The 20,350-nt window shown below is 38.8% G+C and overlaps 2 protein-coding genes across 2 annotated transcripts in view; one reads left to right on the plus strand and one right to left on the minus strand.

Annotated features, from left to right (window-relative positions):
- LOC117500498 overlaps positions 1-6,710 on the plus strand; it is a 29,568-nt gene extending 22,858 nt beyond the window's left edge. The window contains exons 7-12 of the mRNA XM_034153362.1: positions 3,311-3,505; positions 3,650-3,754; positions 4,894-4,950; positions 5,131-5,337; positions 5,943-6,065; positions 6,216-6,710. Of these exons, the coding sequence (XP_034009253.1) occupies positions 3,311-3,505; positions 3,650-3,754; positions 4,894-4,950; positions 5,131-5,337; positions 5,943-6,065; positions 6,216-6,278 (750 nt within the window). The 3' untranslated portion in view covers positions 6,279-6,710. The remainder of the gene's footprint in view (positions 1-3,310; positions 3,506-3,649; positions 3,755-4,893; positions 4,951-5,130; positions 5,338-5,942; positions 6,066-6,215) is intronic.
- A 7,684-nt stretch (positions 6,711-14,394) lies between these two features.
- rpz4 (rapunzel 4) lies at positions 14,395-20,150 on the minus strand. Its single transcript, XM_034153416.1, has 3 exons — positions 20,029-20,150; positions 16,966-17,027; positions 14,395-16,793 (listed from the first exon to the last, which is right to left on the minus strand). Exon 3 carries the CDS (start codon positions 16,765-16,767, stop codon positions 15,592-15,594), a length of 1,176 nt encoding a protein of 391 aa, XP_034009307.1. The 5' UTR covers positions 16,768-16,793; positions 16,966-17,027; positions 20,029-20,150; the 3' UTR covers positions 14,395-15,591.
- Positions 20,151-20,350: the final 200 nt, after the last annotated feature.

Raw genomic sequence — 20,350 nt, forward strand, 5'->3', positions numbered from 1 at the left:
GGTGACTTTGTTGTTATTGGTACTCGTACTGCGCATGCGCACAATGGACATATCCAGTGCTAAAAGCACCGCCTCTGGCGGTCATCCGGGACTCATAGAACCATAGTTACAGACGTAACTATCGTTTTATTGTGTGCTTTATATTAAACCCCTCTGAGATATTGAATGAGTTCAATACTGTGTTGTGTTATTTTAATACAAATAGGAAAGATAACTTAAGTGTGAGGTTAAGGAAGTATAATTTGAAAAGGTAATGATATTACTCTTAAAAGGAACCTTTTGAGCTAGTGCCACCTACTCTTTATTTATATTTAATTAATATGCCATTATTGCACCCTAAATGTAAATAATATCCCACTTTTATATTGTGTGAGCTGTAATTTAGCCCTTCAATAGTGTTTTATTTGTCAGATAGTTTACATATTCTTTCTTCACGGTCAACTTATATATTTTTACTCTTTAATATGCTATTTGGAGATGTTTATATTGCATAATTGTTTTATTTTTTACTATTTCTTTACAATTTGGGATTAATAAAGTATATCTTATTTTATCTCTAATAGGAAAATGTTAAAATTACACAGGTCACACTGCACTTTATTTCCCACTGTTTAATGCCATAATTAGAACTTAATGTTCCTCTTATAGTGAAAGCAAGGCTTATGAGGAACCAATCCATACGCTGATGGTGTCATTAATCTACCAATCAGGCGATCAAAGCAAAAAACATGTCTTGCTCCAGTTTAGATAATATGATTAAAGACAGTCTGCTCAGAGTTATAATCAAATCCAACCGGTAGAATATATGTAGAATATATGAACTGAACCATGGTAACTTTAAAGTCAAGTTTTGGAATATATCTTAATACTATCATTTGTATCTACACTTTACTTCTACTTCACTACAATACATTACATTCATCTGCAATTAAAGTCATTTAAAGTTGTTTTTTCTAATGAGGTTAGTGATGTTAAAAATAAAGACAATAAAATAATTAAGCAGCTGAACCAAGCCACTGAAGCTTGTGGGGGTGATAATGCTATTTTGACTGACAGTACTGGCACAGGCTTTGGTAATTTCTGGGGAATGTTTCTGACTCCAAAGTGAGTCGCTGAAAAGGTAAACCCATGGCTCAATCAATACCTGAGACAGTTTTACCCAAATCAGCCCATACCATGCTTTGGTATTATTGCCATGGACTTCCCCGGCATTGACCTCATTCAAACTGTTATCAATTTAAACTATTGGTGATAATGCAATGCACCACATGAGCTCGAGTGGGCTTATATCTGATGATTCACTGATGACTTTCATTCTTTCCCTTCACTGTACACATTCTTATGTAACCGAATAACTGGAAATACATAAAGCAAGCTGATTGCATCTTGTGACCATAATTATGACAAAAATAAATACAATTATATTGCTTTCTCATTGATCTGAAGCTTGTGTTGCTTATTGATGTTATTTCACCAAACTACTGCAATAGTGTCTTCATTTGTTTCTTATGGGTCCAGCGTTGAAATAAGGATAGGTAAAAGTACAAATACTTAAATGTCAAAATCAATCTACCTTTATAGGTAAAAGTATCACGTGCAAAAGCTTAGTTAGGTGTTTGTTTGATTGTTTCAATTCCTTCATATATAAACTGTGTTTATGCCACAAAATAATAACCTACTACTTAATACAAAATATTGTCCTACATTTAGATAATTACATAGTCAGATAAACAATATGTAATATACAGTATATTAGCAGGTCAATTAACAAATACAAAATTGTTTTAAGTCATAGAAGTAGCATATCAATGAAAATCACGCCCAGTATCTTTGTGTGCAGATTGATGATCAGTAAAGGGTTACATTTTTTTCCTGGGAAGGGCGGTACTTCTGGGAACTCTCTCTCGCTCTTCCCCGTTCCCAAATAATAACTGCGCAACAACCAGACACATTTCTTCAGGTAGAAAGAACTCGCTAGATTTGTAACCATAAAAGCAGGTAAGGGCTTATGTCATGTTTGATTTAGTATCAAACTAATTTAGTAATATTAAACCTATTTAAATGATATCCAATCGTTATTATGTATATGGCTGCCTGTACTGCAAAACAAGTAAACCCTTACATTTACAACAATAGGTGCACATCAAGTGTGTAAATGATTAATATTTCACGGTTAAATCTCTCCGGAAAATGTGAATTTCTCGGCAACATCTCATCAGAGAAAACAGAGAAAACATACGTATGTCAATCCGGAAGTGAACAAAACAAATAAGACGCAATCTGATGGAGTGAGGGAGATTTCTTATTAAAATGAATACAACTTTATTACTTTTGTCTTCATTTAGGGACTGAACGCCTCAGTGTGGCAAACCGTGTCTCGAAGCATACCTACAATAAATCACATTAAACTAATTTATGTTTTAAAAACAAATAAAGTAGCAGGCTTCGCTCCGTTCTTTTATCGAAGCCCATTTCCGCATAAGGCCTTTTAAGGCTAACGGGAAAATGGTAAGAAAAAAAGTAAGACTTGTAAAGGAAAACATTCTCTGTAAGGTTTTAAAAGGACACACTTTATATACAAAAATAAAGACGTAGCCTAGTGTTTAAAACATAATGACTACGTTTCTGAAAATAAAGGCTTAGTAGCCTATATCTTTCTGTATTATCTATAGGACTAAAGAAATTAGTATACAGATAAATCTAGCATAAACCATCTCTTCTGCTTTTGAGATTAATGTATTTAAATACTAAATTGTTTAATAAATACATAATAGCCTACTAAAATAAAAGGATCTAGAAATAATGAAATAATATCTCAAAATAGCTAACGCAGGTTCTCAACATAATGACATAGTTTCTCAATATAATGAAAAGCATTCTCATAATAATGACACTTCAACTTTATGATAAGTTCTCTCTAAGTAAGTCTCTAAGATTACATAGGCTTATTATCATCACTTATCACTTCCTCAAACTCAATCACTTCCTCAAACTCATTGTTACATCTTTGAAGGAATTCGATTCACAAAATGTCTCAAAAGGAAAACAATAAACCTGTTTTCCCTTTATTTTCTGTATTATATATATATATATTACTATAAAAGTTCATTATTTACGCCCTATAGTGGTAGCTGCTCTGTTCATAGTACAGTTTAGCAGCCCCATTTACAAAAGCAAGGGTTTTTAGAAACCTGATAGATAGTATCAGAAACCACTCCTGGGTTTACAGCCAAAATGGCAATTTCACAAAACTGTGGCTGAGAAAAAAACGTAATACAGCAAATTAAAAGGTCTCTCTTGTTTCTTTCAGTCTACAGGAGCAGGCAGGATGGCTCTCACAATCTCCAAGACTGAGAGCAGCACTGTAATCACTTTGACCTCTGACCCCCAAAGTGTTTGTCCTCCTCTGTACCAAATCCTCAAAAACCTGTGCTGCAGCCCAATTTGCTGCTCTGTGTCCCAGCACCTGAGGAGGCTCCAGAACACCTCTCAGACAGTACTGGGGGTGAGTTATTTGTCGTTTGTCTTACAATAAATACATACAATATAACATTATACTGCATAACAGTTCTGCACCACACAGTGACCTGTTATTTGCTGTTGTACTGTACAGATGTTTGTGGTTCATGCTAGGTTTTCTTCTCCACAGACTCTGCAGATTATGGTTGGGCTGCTCAACATCGGCATTGGTGCGATCTTTGCTTTTACTCCCATTTGGGATATATTCGGGTTTTCCTTTTGGGTGGGAGCATTGGTAAGCAAACCAATGCTTACATGGTTTTTTCTATTGTTATTGTTATCATAACCAAAGCCCAACAGTACGTTTCTTACAAAATGTAATAAAATAAAATGTATTTTTGTTGGGTTGCCTACTTAGTCCTAAGGAGATTAACCTCAAGGCTTTTTTTTCTGATTCAGAATCAGATATCCGTCCAAGCACAAATGAATGGCTCAGCTAAAACCAATCACTTCTGTACTGTGCTGTGTTTTGAATATATTACAGACTTCTGCCAAAACCAAAGTGTCATTTTCTTAATTCTCTAGTTCTTCTTTAGTATCTCCTATGTAGTAGCAGGTTGCACTCACACCCAGGCCAATAGGCGCTTTCACACCGCAGTACTTTTCCCACAAAGGTTCATGAGAACTTAGTTAATCAGAACTCTTTAGTTCTCATGAACTAAGTACAGATTGCGTTCACACCGGAATAAGTCCCTGGGGGAGGATTAGGCAAATGAAGCAGCTGACGTCACTTCTTCTTCTTCTGCTTTGGGTTTACTGGCAGGCCGCAAACAACTCCACGGCGTATACTGCCGCCCAAAGTCCCCGGCCGGAAGTCCCCGGAGTTAGGGACTGGCTTCAGTAGAAGCTGCTGGGACTCCCAGCAGCTTCTACCGAGTAAATCGCCAGAACGCCGACACCTCCTCATCTCCACCGCTCCCATGTTTTCTTTTGTGTTGCCATAAGTTAGTCTCTCTGCGTTTCTGCGCTGGGCTAATGCTAATGCTAATAATGCTAATGCGAGGATAATAAAATTGCGGCTTCACAACACTTTTTGGGAGTTTTACGGGGCGTGGTTTGCAATCTGCCCAGCCAATCAGACATAGGAACCTTTTTCTCCCACGAAGCAGGGATGGGAAAAGGGGGTAAAAAAGGTTCTGATGAACTAATTTTAGTTCCGGCTCTTTTTGGTGTGAACGCGACATTTCGGAACTATATCGGAACTAAAGTGGGAAAAGTACTGCGGTGTGAAAGCGCCTTGTGTAAACGCCAGATGACCTCCCTCTTGGTGCTAAAAATGCTGTTGAACCAATTAAAGACACTGGAAATTACTTGGCTGAATTTAAGTGTTTGCGTGGAAGAATGTAGTTAAAACATTCTTGTTTCCGTCTCTAGTTCATGTTGTTTGGCATCGTCTCCATTTTGTCTGAGAAGTACCCCAGTCCATGTCTGGTGAGTATGTCAGCTTTTGTACTTGGCACACGCACCATTTTGAGCATTTACACCTACATTGTCTTGGGGAGGGCATAATGTAGGAGCAGTGCCACCAAGCTGTTAAGTGGGAGAAAGTTGGAGGCTTTTGAACTTGATGAGCATTTTTGTCATGCTGTGTTTTTGTGTCTTTCATTCAAGGTCATCGTCAATATGATTCTGAATTTTGCAGGAGTTGGTTTTGCCATTGCAGCCATCTTACTCTACGACCTCAGAATGACCTACATGGGGCTGTATTGGTTGTGTGAGGATGATAACAATCAAAATTACTATCATCTCTCACCCACTGCCTCTTCTGGGGATGAGAGATGGGAGCAGAAATGCTTGGAAACCAAGGACATGATGTTGGTGAGTGTGGAAAATGTCCTTATCCGGATGTTGTCTTAAAAGTTACCATGAATGATCACCATTTACAACTGTTTACAACAGGCTTCACTAAGAATAAACTAATTAAGAAAAATCAGTGATGACAATTATTTGATGAATTAATTAGTCCTTTGACAAAAAAGAACTCACCCATAAGTTTGATAATTAATAAATATATTTTTTTAGTAATAATTACATCAAATGATAATGTCCAACATGAGCTGGTTTTAGCTTCTGAAATTAAAATTCTTCTTCTGAAAATTGTGATCACCGTTATTTGAGAGTTATATGGATATTATTGTGGTTTTCTGGTATTTTGTGCCCTGAGTAAATAACCAGACGTCCTGATGACTGGTGGTAATGCATCGTCTGTATGTTAATGGGTGGAGAGTTAATGTTTTATATCTGTGCTAGATCAATAGGGGATTTTCAACATCATTAAAATCAATAAGAAGTCCCACAAAAAGCCACATTTGAACGAAATTGTGCAAGTTAGAACACAGTCTACAAATGTAATTATACTTGAATATAACAAGCAGATGTGATTTGAATCTTTAAAGAAAGCACTGCTTCTTGTGTCCCACCAGATGCTGCTGAGGAGCATGCACGGTCTGCTGATTGTCCTCTCAGCCCTGGAGCTCTGCCTCAACATCAGCTCCGTCGGCCTGGGGATCAAGGCTCTGATGAGAAGGGGGAAGGACGTAAAGATGGTATGGTCTCCAAAATAACATCTTACTGTCAGAACTGAAAACATTTATATTCAATAGAAAGACTCCTTTTCTTTATAAGTTGTTTAAATGTGGCCTTAAGGTTAGAGATTTGAGTATGTCTTAATGATATTATTTTTCTTTTTTTACAAGAATGAGGAACCTGAATACTACAAGCCCCTGCTGGACGAAGTCCCTGGTAACCCTGAGGTCTAGCAAAAATAAATCCAGCTTTCTGCTGTCAGTCACAGGTTTTATAATCAAACAGTGGACTGAATGTGCTCTAATGATTTACTCAAACTCAGCTGGTCCTTTCGCTGCCAATCTTCTAGGTCGTTTCCTACATGTTTTGTTTAAAAAACGTTTGCACTTATTTTTTTGTATTTCAGATAATACGCTTTATATTGGTGTCTCTTTCTTCCGTGTAAATGTTTTAAAGCTGTTGATTACAATTTCTATTGAATAAGGTACCTTACGTTTAGCTTGTTTGGAGGTAAAAGGGAGGTTTGTGCGTGTGTGAAATACTGAAAGGGTTTTTCTTTGCTCTATTGCACTATTTAGTCATTTAAAAAAACAATGTAATCGAAACTGTTGACTGTCACAATAAAAACACAGTTTGTTGACAAATAAAGCACAGTTATTACCAAGCGACGCGTCTCAGCCATGGTCTCAGCCCTATGGTCTCAGCCCAACCTGTGACTACACGGTTTGCCAGTAGGTGGTGGTAATTCTCTTAAAGTCACATTCCTGAACTTTGCCTCCTGGGTGTTTGATTCACTGTTTTATTGTTTTGAAAAGGGAGCAGGGATTACAGTGCCATTGAACTAACATCCCATCTGACTTTATGTAAATGATGTTGAAAATATTGGTCTGAATCCCATAAAAAGGCATTAGATAAGGAAATAATAAATACCAATGCAGCATTTGTGATAGGCAAAAACAAACAACAAACAACATTTTTCACATATGTTTCCCTAATTCCAGACTTTAAACTGAGGGGAAAAGCTTGGGTAAAATGGGGGGAAAGTTGGAGGAGACAAAGCATGAACAGTAATCAAATACAAATATTATCATAGGGAATTCCTGCTGCTTATTCAATAAATGCACCACAGGAAGTGGACCAGATGCTTTGCATATTATCTTTGTTTTACTTTCTTAATTCCTTAGTATTTCTATTACACTTGTTTGTATTTCCACATCATTTCTTTTTTTACAGATCTGGTCCAAGACTGATTTTCACCAAGTTATTCTAAATGTATTGAGAGATACAGTATCAAGCTGAAAGAGCTCTTTAATCACCGTCTAAGTGACTTCATTGGATATTTTGCTTTTGTTCAGTCAGACAAGCTTTCTTTTAAAATAATACAATCCCTGACTTTGTAATGGCGCTGTAATGTAATGTAATCCAAGTTTGCTCAAATATAACTCTTTAAAACGTTGTTTATTTTTTTAAATGGCAACACGGAGCTGAGAGGAAATTGTGGGATTCCTGGAAGCTGGAAACTGTATACAACCAGAATATTTAACTTGTCTTTCACCTACTGACACACAAGACAATGTAAGCCACTTTTTCATGCAGACTTATGGCGCGTTTCCACTACAGCACGGAGCACGGTTTAAGAGGGCTGTGACGTCAGCGGCCCGTTTTTGGTTGCGTTTCCACTTGGCCTAGTACCGGCCGGCGGGTCCTAATTCACAGTTTTTCTGGCCTCATAAAATCGTGGGTCTAGTCTCAGAACAATAGCTTTATTCTTGGAAGCTGTAGACACACAAACATGTGAGCATGACGGATGCACCTGTCCTATTTTCATGCCGCCAACACGATACTGTTTCTAATGTAAATTGCAGCAGGTGCCTCGAAAGTACCTGTTGATTCATGTTGAATTCCTGTTGCACAACACATAGAGTGGCTTAAGGCACAGCCACAGGTATGTCTATGTTTTTTCATGTATTATAAATCCTGAATGATGAGGTGTAATATGTCTACGTAATGTGTTTAAAGGTGTAGTACCTTGTGCCAATATCAAGGATTGATATCACTCATAAATTAGCAGGAACATTTTACAATGTAGCTCACTTATTACCACCCCTTAGATGCCCTTGAGCAGACTCATAACCCTCCAACTTTCTCACTTCAAAGTTCATGTGAAATTCATGTTTGATACAGGAAATACAATCTTCTCATGGGAAATAGCACACCGTATCTTACATATATACTGTTCAAATATCTCACATGTGAATTCATCATGTGAGAAAGGCTTTTTCACATAACATAATACAAGTAAAATTCTCCTTTTCACATGACATTTCTTATATACAAATCTGCCAACACGATGTTAAGTTGTCATGTGTGAAATGTACAAAAACTAAATGCCTATATGTGAATATTTTACGTGAAATGGTCTTGAATAAACACGTGATAGAAATGATCAAAAAGAGCGATACTTCTCATAAAATAACAGAAGTAGGCTACTGGTTAAGAGCAATATGTTATAACTGTTGGCAACATTACTGCAACACAACTGTGGGATCAGCTGCTCTTCTAAAGTCAAAGGTTTTCTTTTTGTAAACTTTTGGTATGCTGCATAATAGGCGAGAAACCAGTCAAGAGTTATTGTAAATACTAAAGAGGTGGAGATGATTGCTTGAAGCTTTGCATAATTTGTGCTGGTTTGTAATTCTATATCACAACAACAGACATTGGAGTAAATGTTCATGCAATGTTAAAAAAGGAAAGAGGTAGCCTATGAAAGGATCTTAAAGACGCCTCAGGTTACATTTTGAAAACAATACCAGACGTTTGATACCCCTTTAATGCTACATAGAAGCATTCTGTGACACGTAGATAGCAGTGCCACATAAGCTTGTTGGGTCTTGCCCAGATGCTGGTATGTGAGGAGAGAGGATCACAGTAGCAAGGGTGAGGAAGGGGGCCACAAGTGAAAACATGGTGTTTGATGACAGAGGCTATAGAGCAAGAGGTTTGTGTTTTTTTTGCACAACCATCTTCCTGGTTCTCATAGTTGATACAGAAGCCAAAGTCATAATATGTTCATAATTAAAGAATTGCCACCAATCAATAACATTAAACCTGAATTTATTGATTTCTGGCCACATGGGGGCAGCACATCAAACACACACACGTTATCGCCTAAAAACCCCTAAAAAGAGCAGAAAAACGCTAACATGCTCCATAGGGCTGCGGAAAAGTGCAAACTCATGTGATCCAATATGAAAGAGCCCTTTTCACTTTGTGAAGAGACACTTGAAGTGTAGACAGTTTACACACAAAAAAAAGTATAATCACTGTGTCATCCAGCATAGTGCTGCATAGTTATTGCTTCTCTCAAACAATTAGTTAAAGGTGGGGTAGGTAAGTTTGAGAAACCGGCTCGAGATCGCTAGAATTTGAAAATACACAACCGGAGAAAATCTGCCACTTCCTTACAGAGCCCCTCCTCCAACACACACGAACGCGCACATGACCAATGAGGGCACGAGATAAGTTTGTGCACAGATGGAAGGCTGACAGGCAGGTAGGCCATCCAGTTATTTTAGCCGGGCCGGCTAAAATGATTGGTCGTGCTTTTTACAGTATTATGGCTTCCACAGATGACATTTTTTTATGGATTTTTTGTCAAAGCACTTAAGATATTCATTGCTATCGGGATGTTAAGAGCATTCCATAGAATATAACAAAAAGTGTATCTCGAGCCGGTTTCTCAAACTTACCTACCCCACCTTTAATCAAATCAGCTTTACATTTTTGGGCTGTCAGAAGTAGCATTATCCACTTAAGCTAAAAACTAAGCTATACTGGTACAAGATAATACAACTAATAAAACAATTATGTTCAGGTTCAGGTTATTTATACGTAGGTAGATTTGGTTTGCAGTTGAGAGAGATTATCCATTGTGACACACATTTTAAAACATTACATGGTAACTGCATTTATTGTTCAATCATGTCTTTTAAAGTTAAATAATGTTCATGTGGATAGTTATGTAAACTGTAATCCCTGTAATGATACTGTATGATGTCCTTTTGTTGTTCTGTTTATGTTTTAATGTTTTCATGTGGAACCTACTTGAGCAGGTCCCCCTTGAAAAAGAGGTCAATGATCTCAATGGGATACAACCTGGATAAATAAAAGTTTGAAATGAAATAATGAATCCCAACCCTTCTACTGCTAGACAATTTAAGTTAACATGTAGTTTACAGCAGCTGAACCGCAAAGTAGGCTTTCAAAGAGGATCAAAGCTTCAAACCTTCAAGCTCTACGTGGGAGCATATTAGTGACTAAGTTAATTTGGTTTTCTCTGAAGTCCCCTTCACCTTGTTCAGCATCAACACACTATGTCCAGGGGCGGACTGGCCATCTGTAGAATCTGGAGAACCACAGAACGGCCGGTCGTCAAGGGCTGTTGACGGCCGGCCGGCCCTTTACATTTTTTTTTGTTTCAAGTCATCATTTAAGTTGCGCTTACGGCCGACAGAGGGCGACAGCGGCCGCTAATGCAGTTGTGTGGTTCTTATTTGTCAAATAATCACACACGAAGAAGAAAAAAGACCGGCCACACGAAGGCCCTCGCGGAGGGTCCGCCACATTTAAGTACTGTTCCAAACCAACTAGTGTGGAGCGGTGTGGAGGGGGAGTGGGTTATCAAGCCCTCAAACAGCGAGTCTGCAGCGGTGCTGACTGGAGACCGGTCTCTACCTGACCGGAGTCACGCTGTGTGTGTCCGTCAGGTAACACGCTGTTTACAAACAGTTCCAGCAAACATCCACTGATAAACTCGCAGGTGATGCATATAAATGATGCATATAAATGTCGCAAATTGACAGACCTTTTTGGCAGCAGCGCTGCTACAAGCACTATCAGCAGCAGCTTAGAACAAGTGCAAGATGATGAAGAGAATGATGAGGGCGCGAGTTCAGATATACAGCCAGCCTCCTGCGTTCATGATGAGGGACAGAGTTGAGCTGGTGGAAGAACCAGCTCAACTGGCACATACAAGTGCAGGGCAAGAGGTGGGTGAGAATTATCCCTTGAACTCAGTGGCGTTTTCTCCTGGAGGCCAAGGGAAGCCAGGCTTCCCCTGTTTTTTTGGATTGTAGTTATAATTTTAATAAATAAATAAAAACACTTCGTTTAGTTTCGGTAAATATTCTGCCGGTCCATCTCTCCCCCATTCTCATTGAGTATTTTACAAAGAGTGAAACAGCGCCCCTCTAGATGTTATGGTGAAACAGTAGATTGCACTCTGTTGCGAGAGGAGGCTAGCCGAAATTGGCTTCCCTTGGTGAAAAGAAATTGAGGGATTGACCAATCAGATGAGGCTCACGTCATGCCTCACAATCAAATCAAATCGCATCAACTTCAGTTCGTACTGTAACTGTCATCACCGCCCTTAAAAAGTAGCAAGCAACTGAAGCAAGTGCAATTATGGAGGGTGGAGATTTGGATTATTTCATAAAAAATAATTTTACTAAACTTCCGCTACTACAGCAGCAACTCAAAATGAAATCTGATGACAGGCCAATGCCCAAACTGGAGCTGTGTACAGAGAGGAAAAAAGGAGCGAATCGGACGTAAAACTTTAAATAATAAACAGCGGATTTCTAACATTTCATGTGGCCGGACTGGGTCAGTTTCCAGGGCTGAATTTTAGTCCCAGTCCGCCCCTGACTATGTCTGGTTCCTCATGATAGAAACTAAACATATATGTTTCCTAATCTTATAAGCATTCAGGTTTCCTTAGTAGTAGATGATGTCTCTCAAGAAACTAGCCCCTCCCTCACTCCATCACATGCACCACCTGATTAAAATATGTGACTTTTTTTTTTTTAACAAAATGACTGCTATTTCCATTGAGACTATATGTGAGCAGAGTTGGTTACACTGAGGTGTCAGCACAATGTATTCCTGCATGGCGGGCGAATCCTTCCTTTGCCGCGTGATGTTTTTCTGCGTTCCTGAGGTCACCTGATGGGCCGGGCTCAATGCAAGGCTGTGTGGCCAAATCATATTCAATGAAGAATTATTCTAATTAAAAGCATCACGTCCCCTATTCGGATATTGTGTGTCAGTAGCCCCTATTGCCCACCTGCCGTAGACGGGAACCGGCCTGTAGCAGCCACTCCAAACTGATAGAGAACAGAGCTGGGGGGGCATGCCAAAAACTGGAACATGTATGACTCTATTAGTGATATTGTATTATTTTACTCCTACAGAGAGGTCACATTTATAGTCACAGTTTTGTAGTTTGTAGTCCGAGGTCAAGATATGAAATCATGTGAACTCAAAACTACCAATTCATTCTCTCTCACCACTCTCATGTTGTCATTGTTGGGTATTTGTTTGTCTTTTGCTGCAAGAAAAACTCACTAACTTAAAACCAGCTATACCTGCCACAGTGCCGAGCACCAAACATCAGAGAGTCACAGTAAACGACTAGCTAGAGAACATGGAGTAAGATATTTCCATCAGGAGAAGGTGGAGACCCAACTATGAGCTAAAAGACAGAGACAAAAATATGAGAGACTTCAAATGTATGAATGCATTGCTCTGTATCTATTGGATGTGCAAATAAGCAACTGTTAAAAGTTAATCACATCAATTTTAGGGGGATTATTTCTAGTCCACTTCTCCCAAATGTCTTAAATAGAACTGCGGATCTGAAATATACACTGAATATTTTCTGTTCCCATATTGCAAATGTTTGTCAGTGTTTGTGAATACTGATACATTTCTAGGCTCACTTTCTGTAAGCTTTTTTCCCAAAGTTGCTGATCAAGTAGTGTGTGGGCCTCAGCTCACTGAGTAATAATGTAACTTGCCAGTGGAAATTTGGAAAGCATTTCTGAGAGATTTGCTTCGTTAAGTGAAGGGAAAGTCTTTGAATTCCTTCCTTTTCAGTCTTTTTCCATTGGCAAACAGGTATCCAGACAACAAAGACAAAGTTAGGTTTGTAATTGGAGTATTTTTCCTGACATGAAAGACGATTATAGCTCCAAATGTAGGACACATTTCCTGCTGACACTAGAAAAATCCCACCTCTTCTTTGGGTTCATTTAAAGCTTTAACTCCACTTCATTAATTCTGCATAGATTACATTTCTTTCAAGGAATTTCAGGGTAGCACAGTCCTTCTCTTTTCTCCTTTTTTTTAATTAGAAGATTCTCTAATCTTTTTGGAGTCCATTGAGACTCGGTTGTGACTATCTGTATGTATTTGTTTTAACAACCTTGACACAAACATGTGTAGGAGTGAATACAGAGAGATATATTACACATTCAAAACCATGTCACAGTCCCTTCTCAAAGGTTGTATATGTCAATGAGCTTAGCATTTCAAGCAAAGAAGATGTTTACCTTCTCAGATCATTTGAATAAAAATAGTCCTAAAGAACTGAAACTATCCAATAAATAACAAGTAAGAAAAGACAAGATAAACCTGTTGTTTTTTCTCCATGACCAATGTGTTACCTGTTTTGTAACATTTCACACTTATCTCTGGATATGTTGGGGGGTGCAGTCTACTGAGAGGGACATGTTTGTGATTTCAACCAGTCATGTCTACTTAGATCAAAAAGTCCACATAGTGAAATAAAAGTCTTACACAATAATTCTAGTTGTATACATCCTGTATTATACAATGTCATCATGTTGATCCACAGCATCTAATTACATTACCGTACGTGGTAACTCAGAATTTCCTTCTATATCCATTTTTAAATCCAAGAAATGTCATTAAAAATACATGTAGACAACAATCCTTGAGCCACTTGTTTTACTTTGCACTTGTTCATTTCTGCTGAGGCACTTGACCCGCCTGATGTGATGTACTGCAGGGCCATGAGTCTTTATGCGCTGAATATAGAAAAGCCACAACCACATAATTATAGAGCACTAAGGGTGTTTCCAAACTAACCATTATATCCTTTTCCTCTTTTTTTGACAGTGCTTTACGATGTCTGCAAAGAACAGTTGGGTGTTAATTCTCTCACTCAATGACAGCTAAGACATTTATTTATTTTTGACAGCTAATCATTTAATGTTGAACTTTTAGCAAAATTGAGAGATTTTGCTTTTTTGGATAAGAATAACCACCAATTTTATCAACCTGAGTTGTTGTAACTGAAAATACATTCATGAATAATATTGCATTTTAGCATTTCTTGTAAAATGTTGCACAAGTATGGCAACTTGTCTTATTTTACTTTTAACACCACTACAAAAACAAGTAATACCAATTATTTCAAAGTCAAGAGATTGTGTGACAGTCAGACAAACAGCAAGTAATTCACAAAAAAATATACATAAAAACAAGTGTATTTGGAACATTTATTACATTCATTGCTTTGGTGTACCAACAGGAATTGAATATAAGACTCTGAATAAACTGTATGGAAAGAGAAATAGTATAAAATAGAACATCATCAAATACTACAGTAAATACAGGGCATGTGTTGGTCAAATAAAATGTTCGAAAACATTTATAGGTGAAAAAAACACACAACAAAGGAGAAACACACAGATTACAGCGGTTTACAATGTAAAACAAATAATGTGCAACAATTAGAAAGAGTCAGTGGTGTCTCCATGACATAATTATATTCTCCCAGCATAGTGTTGAAATCTAACCCTAACCACCCAAGAATAGCTATGCTAGGCATCTGTATGTAAACAAAGTATTGCCGTCACTACGCCTCTGCATGTCCTTGGCGGGGTTTGTAAATAAAGTTTCATGAGTTCATGTTGTTCGAGGCCTTGTCTCTTGTAACAAGGGTTATTTTTAATCAGATGAGTAGGAGTGCAATCAATAATAAGGTTTCTGTCACTGTCTCTGTACATTTTTGGAGACATTTTTCTCACACAGCCTTGTTGTGTTTGTCCTCAAGAAGGCGAGGTCAAGCCTTATCACTACCAGCGACACATAATCTCTGTATGACAGCTGGATTCTAGGTCAACAACTTCCCCCAAAACAAAACAACCTCCTGAAATAACATTGACATATCACGTTTTTTCTAACAAAAAGAGAAACTGGGATATAATACAGTCTAAACAAAAGGGATGAGCTCATTCGTCTGTTTTGAGAAATAAACAAAACACAGCTGTATTGTAACAAAAAGGTCATTATTCTTAGTAAAGTAATCTGAAGCTATTGCATTTCTGTCAGTCCTGGAAGAGGGATCCTCCTTTTTTTTTCCCCCATTAAATAATTTCCAATCCTTCTCCAAATCAAGGGTCAGAGGGTTTGTATTGTTCCATACGGATTGAAGATCCCAATTAAGGCACATTTTTACTTGATATGATGCAAGAAACCATCAGCGCTACACATTTTGAAAAAGGGAATTCGTCAGTAAAAAAAGGCTAATAGAGAGATTCAATTAAGGCACATACTCTGTAGTATTTCACTGCTAAGACCAGGCAGAGAGGCATAGACTATGATTATCCATGTTAATATGAAGTAACCAACAATCACAGAATGACTGACTTTTCAGAGTCTTTTTCACCATCTAAAACTTCAGGCCGAGTGGACGGCGACGTAGAAGTTTTTGTGCTCCTCCCAGTAGTGCAGGTCACCTGAGAAGCTCCAGGAGCAGGCCAGGTCTTTGCTGGTTTTGACCGTGTGGACCACGCAGGCGCCGGGCAACTTCTCAAACAGGACCTCTGATACACTGACTGTGGTGACTTTCTTCTGACTCTGGATCAGCTGCTGGATGTGATTCTTGTCCACAGGCTCGGGCGAGGAGCTGTAGGACACCCAGACGTTGAGCTTCTCGTCTGATGAAGGGATCTGGAAGCGACTCTTCCCTGTGGGGCAGTGGTAATCCTTCTTGTTGGCGAACAGGCCTGAAGGGGACTTGAATACACGCACGGACCATCCCACCCAGTCATACTTCTTCTTCAGTTTCTCTATGATGGCGTCAGCTAGCTGCTGGTTGGTTAGGTTTGACTCGTCACGCACCAAACGACAGCTATCACTCTCAGCCTGTTTGGGGAAGCTGACGATGCAGTCTTCGATCACGGCATTCATTTTAGTCTGGACAGTCTTCATCTTCTCACCCCAGTCTTTCAGAAGTGCGTCTTCCTCGTCGTATCCCTTCAGAGCGGCGTGGCCCAGAAGTGCGATGAGCCCGACGCAGAAGAGTTTCTTTAGTCTGGCGCAGAAGTCTTCAACCGGCCGGCGACTTTTCTCCTCGTAGTTCAGGGTGATCTCTAGCACAGATTCCCCAGAGAAGTTATCTCCCGTGACAGAGTTGTAGAGGGTGATAAGGTTTTTGTCACCGCCGGTCTTGGCAAAATGATCCAGGAAAAGCTTTTTCTTGACCTCCCTGAACTTGGGTTTGGCGTTGAGGATGTCCATGTACTTCCTGAACTGGTTAGTGATGTTCTCCTCTATTGGGAAATACACAGCATCCAATCCGCTCTTCTTGATCTCATCGTTGATCTGCTGAATCTCCTCTGATATCACCTCCAGACGATCTCGAACCTTCTGAAACTGCTCCTTCATGAACACAGCTTCTTTGCTTTCCACATTGTCCAGAGCCAGTCTAACAAGTGGAGCAGCGATGGCGAAAATGGGGAAAAGGTCGCCGGCGATGCTGGCCACCACTTCAGCCCCCTGCTCAAAGACATCCATCACGGTCTCCACCATATCCTTCCTTTCCGCTATAAGCTTCTGTAGCTGGTTTGCCATCTTTGCTGATGTCTCTTGGACTGATTCTGAGAAAGAATATAGACATGGTTAGAAACTGTCTGGTGTGATATTTAGGCATGGAAACCTCTTTTAAAAACAAACATACAGGTAAAACACTGAACACAAATTAGTCAGAAAGTATCAGACATTTTAGTTTCACTGACAGAAAATAATGTTGAGTTTTCTAGATTGACTTACCGTTTGTTTCAGTGTTGTTGGACTGCGGCCTGCTCCTTTGCTCCGCTTACAACACAGCAAAACTGATAAGGAAAGAGAGAAACAGCCAAGTGAGCTTCAGTGCTGGCGGTTGGCCACACCCAGTGAGCAATGAGTCAACAATGCAGAGGGAATTCAGCAGTGACGAAGGGCCAGTAAGGGTTGAACTGTTTGTTTGTTATTTGTGTGTTTACTTTTGGAAAATCAACAAGTTTCATTAAAAGGCTTAATGATTATTTTAGGTTTACATTGTGATAATTAGATGAGTAACTCTAACTTCAACAATCAATTTACCATTTCTCTCAGTACAGTGTGACTTGTTGAAATGGGACAAGGAGTAGTTTTAATGAGCTCACCTTTGATATAGACAGCATGCAATGACAGTATACATTAAGATGTCTGGAAAACACTAAAGCATGTGCCTGAAATAATGAATTATATTATCTCCCCTAAATGTTGTCAGACTGTCCACAAAAATATAATATATAATATAAGTATTAGTTTTTGGGAAACACACTTTCTTGCCTAAAGTTAAATGAGCAAATCAAGCCCACTCTTATATCTATATCTCCAATATGTCTGCATGGAAACCTCTTGTAAGTCGGTCTGTAAATAAGTCAACTACATTTTCACCCAGGTGGTAAATCATTTACCCTCACATAATAATACAAATGATTAAGATGTAAGTACATATGCTAGGCATTATTGATATAATATAAACTAATTCCTGCTGTGCACTTAAGCCTTCACTTGAAAAAAGGGGGCCACTGGATTTGGAAAATCCTGTTAAACACAAATAGTTTATTTCAAGGCCAGGAAACAGAGAAAAGGCTGACTGTGAGAGCAACCCAGATGGATTGTCTAGGCATGTTCAGACATATCCCATTGCTCTTCTGGTAATGTTTAATTTTGCTGCAAAATGATGACCACATACTCTGTCTCACAATGACTGTCTATGCAACAGCTCAAGGTGATGAAGCTGGCCTCACATTTATAATCAGGATTCTGGCCTTCAGTTGAAAAAATATTTGTGGCTAACGGCGAAGCAGCAGTGCTGCAGCCCAGTCAATAATAGAGCAGCAGGCGTGGGAAGTGATTAAGTGTAAGAGGTTAAACTTGCTGGGCAAGGGTGCGTTTTCCAGTGAAACTCAGCAAGTAACCACGGCAACAAGACAATGGAAAATAATCTGTCAGCTTGTTGTCTCTCTGCTGAGGTCTGCTCTGCAGGGTTTATTTAGCTAGACTGCAGAAGATTGCAGAGAGAAGATGGCACTCATTTGTCAACATGATGCAGTAAACACCTGAATACCATGAATACTGTGGAAAAAATACTAGTATGTCATATCTACATGATTTCCTTGTAAGACTTGACAACAGAACAGGAAATCCAGGCAGGATGTCGGAACATTTACAGTTACTGTATCTTATTTGATTTGACCGTGCTAAAATTGTGATTCCTGTTTCCTACTGATGTTCTCTATCTTTTTCTAGGGTCCCAGGGGTCGTGTAACTGCAGTCTGAGTGCATGTGAAGCACCCTCACACACACAATTCAAACACAAAAGTGCTTGAAGAAATCACATTTTCAGAGACAGAGAGCTGGGAGGGCAACTCTCACCATAGAGGATACAGTATGAATGCCAGGCTGCAGAGAAGAATAACACGTCTGTTTTTTTGCAACGATTTCCACTTAAATTCAGTGATACACAGAAGCGGAAAGGTTAATTTACATATCAAGTACTTTACTTCGAATTTGAGATACCTTCATATTTCCATTTTATACTACGCTGTACAAAATTTAAGTGGGAAACATTGACACATTGGTTTAATTTAGGCCTTAATAAGTTCTGTTCAAAGGCCCAATGGATTAATGTATTTTACAAAAAAAGAAAAGATTACAGAAAAGTAAACAAAAGAAGAAAGCAGATTTGTTTAGAATAGCTTTGTTTTTTGTCTTCCCTACCCCTTTAATAATCTCCAGACACCTCAGACTAATTTTGTAACCTTATAGTTTGGAAATCACTGGACTACTAATGTAAAAGCAGTTTAAAATAGCTCAAAATGTACCAACTATTGTAAAATACTCTACATTGATGCATCTGTGATCTGGTCATGTTAACACTTTTTACTTTGGATATACCCTAAGTACATTTACAGACATTAACTGTAGCTTAAAGTACTGACTTATGTGGCTAAGTAACACTCTTAATGCTGGACTTTTACTATCACAGTGTGGCGTTTGCTGTATTCTTACAAAGGTTAGTAGAATAGACAACGTCCACTGAATTGTTTCTTGATATTTTTTATTATAAGGCTATATCAGCAATTGTTATAATGATTCAAAACAAAACATAGCATACCGAAGTGTATTGATCTGAGTGTATCTACTTCAAACAGACACACATAATGTCTCTTAAGAGCTGAGCTGATTCATGTTTCATTTATGTTATGTGGCAGAGCTTCCTCTGAACACAGATGACCAAACCCTCAGCTGACCGCTCAGTCTGGCCACTGAGAGACGAGCTAAGCGCTCTGTTAATGCTCCCTCTTAATGGAAAAGTATCGATCAGTCCGTGTACGAGGCCTCTAATTGTATCATTTTACAGCCGAGGGACAGAGTGCCAAACAAACATCGCAGGTTAACACCACAGATACGTTTTTTGTTACAGCGCAACACAACGCCTTGTAAGTTTGACACTTCCTGGAAAAAGTGAAGCGGTGGCACCAGATCTGGCAACCAACGCCCAGAAAATCGAAACTTATTTTTTGTTTAAACTGCATTTAAAAGTGCAGATTCATCTAATGAGCCACTTCACTTTATTAAATCAAAGCTACGTTGACAAAATACCCGTAGCCTATTGGACGTTTTTTAACGGCACTCCAGTGTGTTTAAAGAGGGGGGAAAAGCTCGATTATGTAACGAGTCTGAAATGGAGTCGATGAAGCTGAATCGATCATTTCATATTAAAGTGTTTTAGCACTACCACCACAGTTAACCTATGTAAGCCTGTCAACTATAAAGCATTTGGAACAGAAATGGACTCACCTCAAAAAGTTTGCGGAAGAAATACCCTAACTTCCAGAGTTTGTTTGCCTTCCTATTGGTCATGTGGCTCTCAAGTTACAGAGCAGAGGCACACCCAGAAAAAAAAAAACTTGGGTGGTGGAGGTAGAAAAAAAAGGTTGTGAGCATAATAGGTTGTTGATGTGGTGATATTATTACAAATCTACCTCCACCCATTTGGTACACAATGGCATGGCAATAAAGCATTATTACTGTTGAAGGAGATTAGTTCTGAGTAAAAATACTGTCAGCAGAACAATGCACTTCATCAGTCATGACTTTTCAATATTTATAATTGTTTTTA

The sequence above is a fragment of the Trematomus bernacchii genome, unplaced genomic scaffold (assembly GCF_902827165.1).
Source record: "Trematomus bernacchii unplaced genomic scaffold, fTreBer1.1, whole genome shotgun sequence".
Classification (NCBI taxonomy): Eukaryota; Metazoa; Chordata; class Actinopteri; order Perciformes; family Nototheniidae; genus Trematomus; species Trematomus bernacchii.

Bases quoted from the DNA above. Each gene is read 5' to 3' on its own strand.
- rpz4 (XM_034153416.1), bottom strand. From the start codon at position 16,767: ATGGCAAACCAGCTACAGAAGCTTATAGCGGAAAGGAAGGATATGGTG.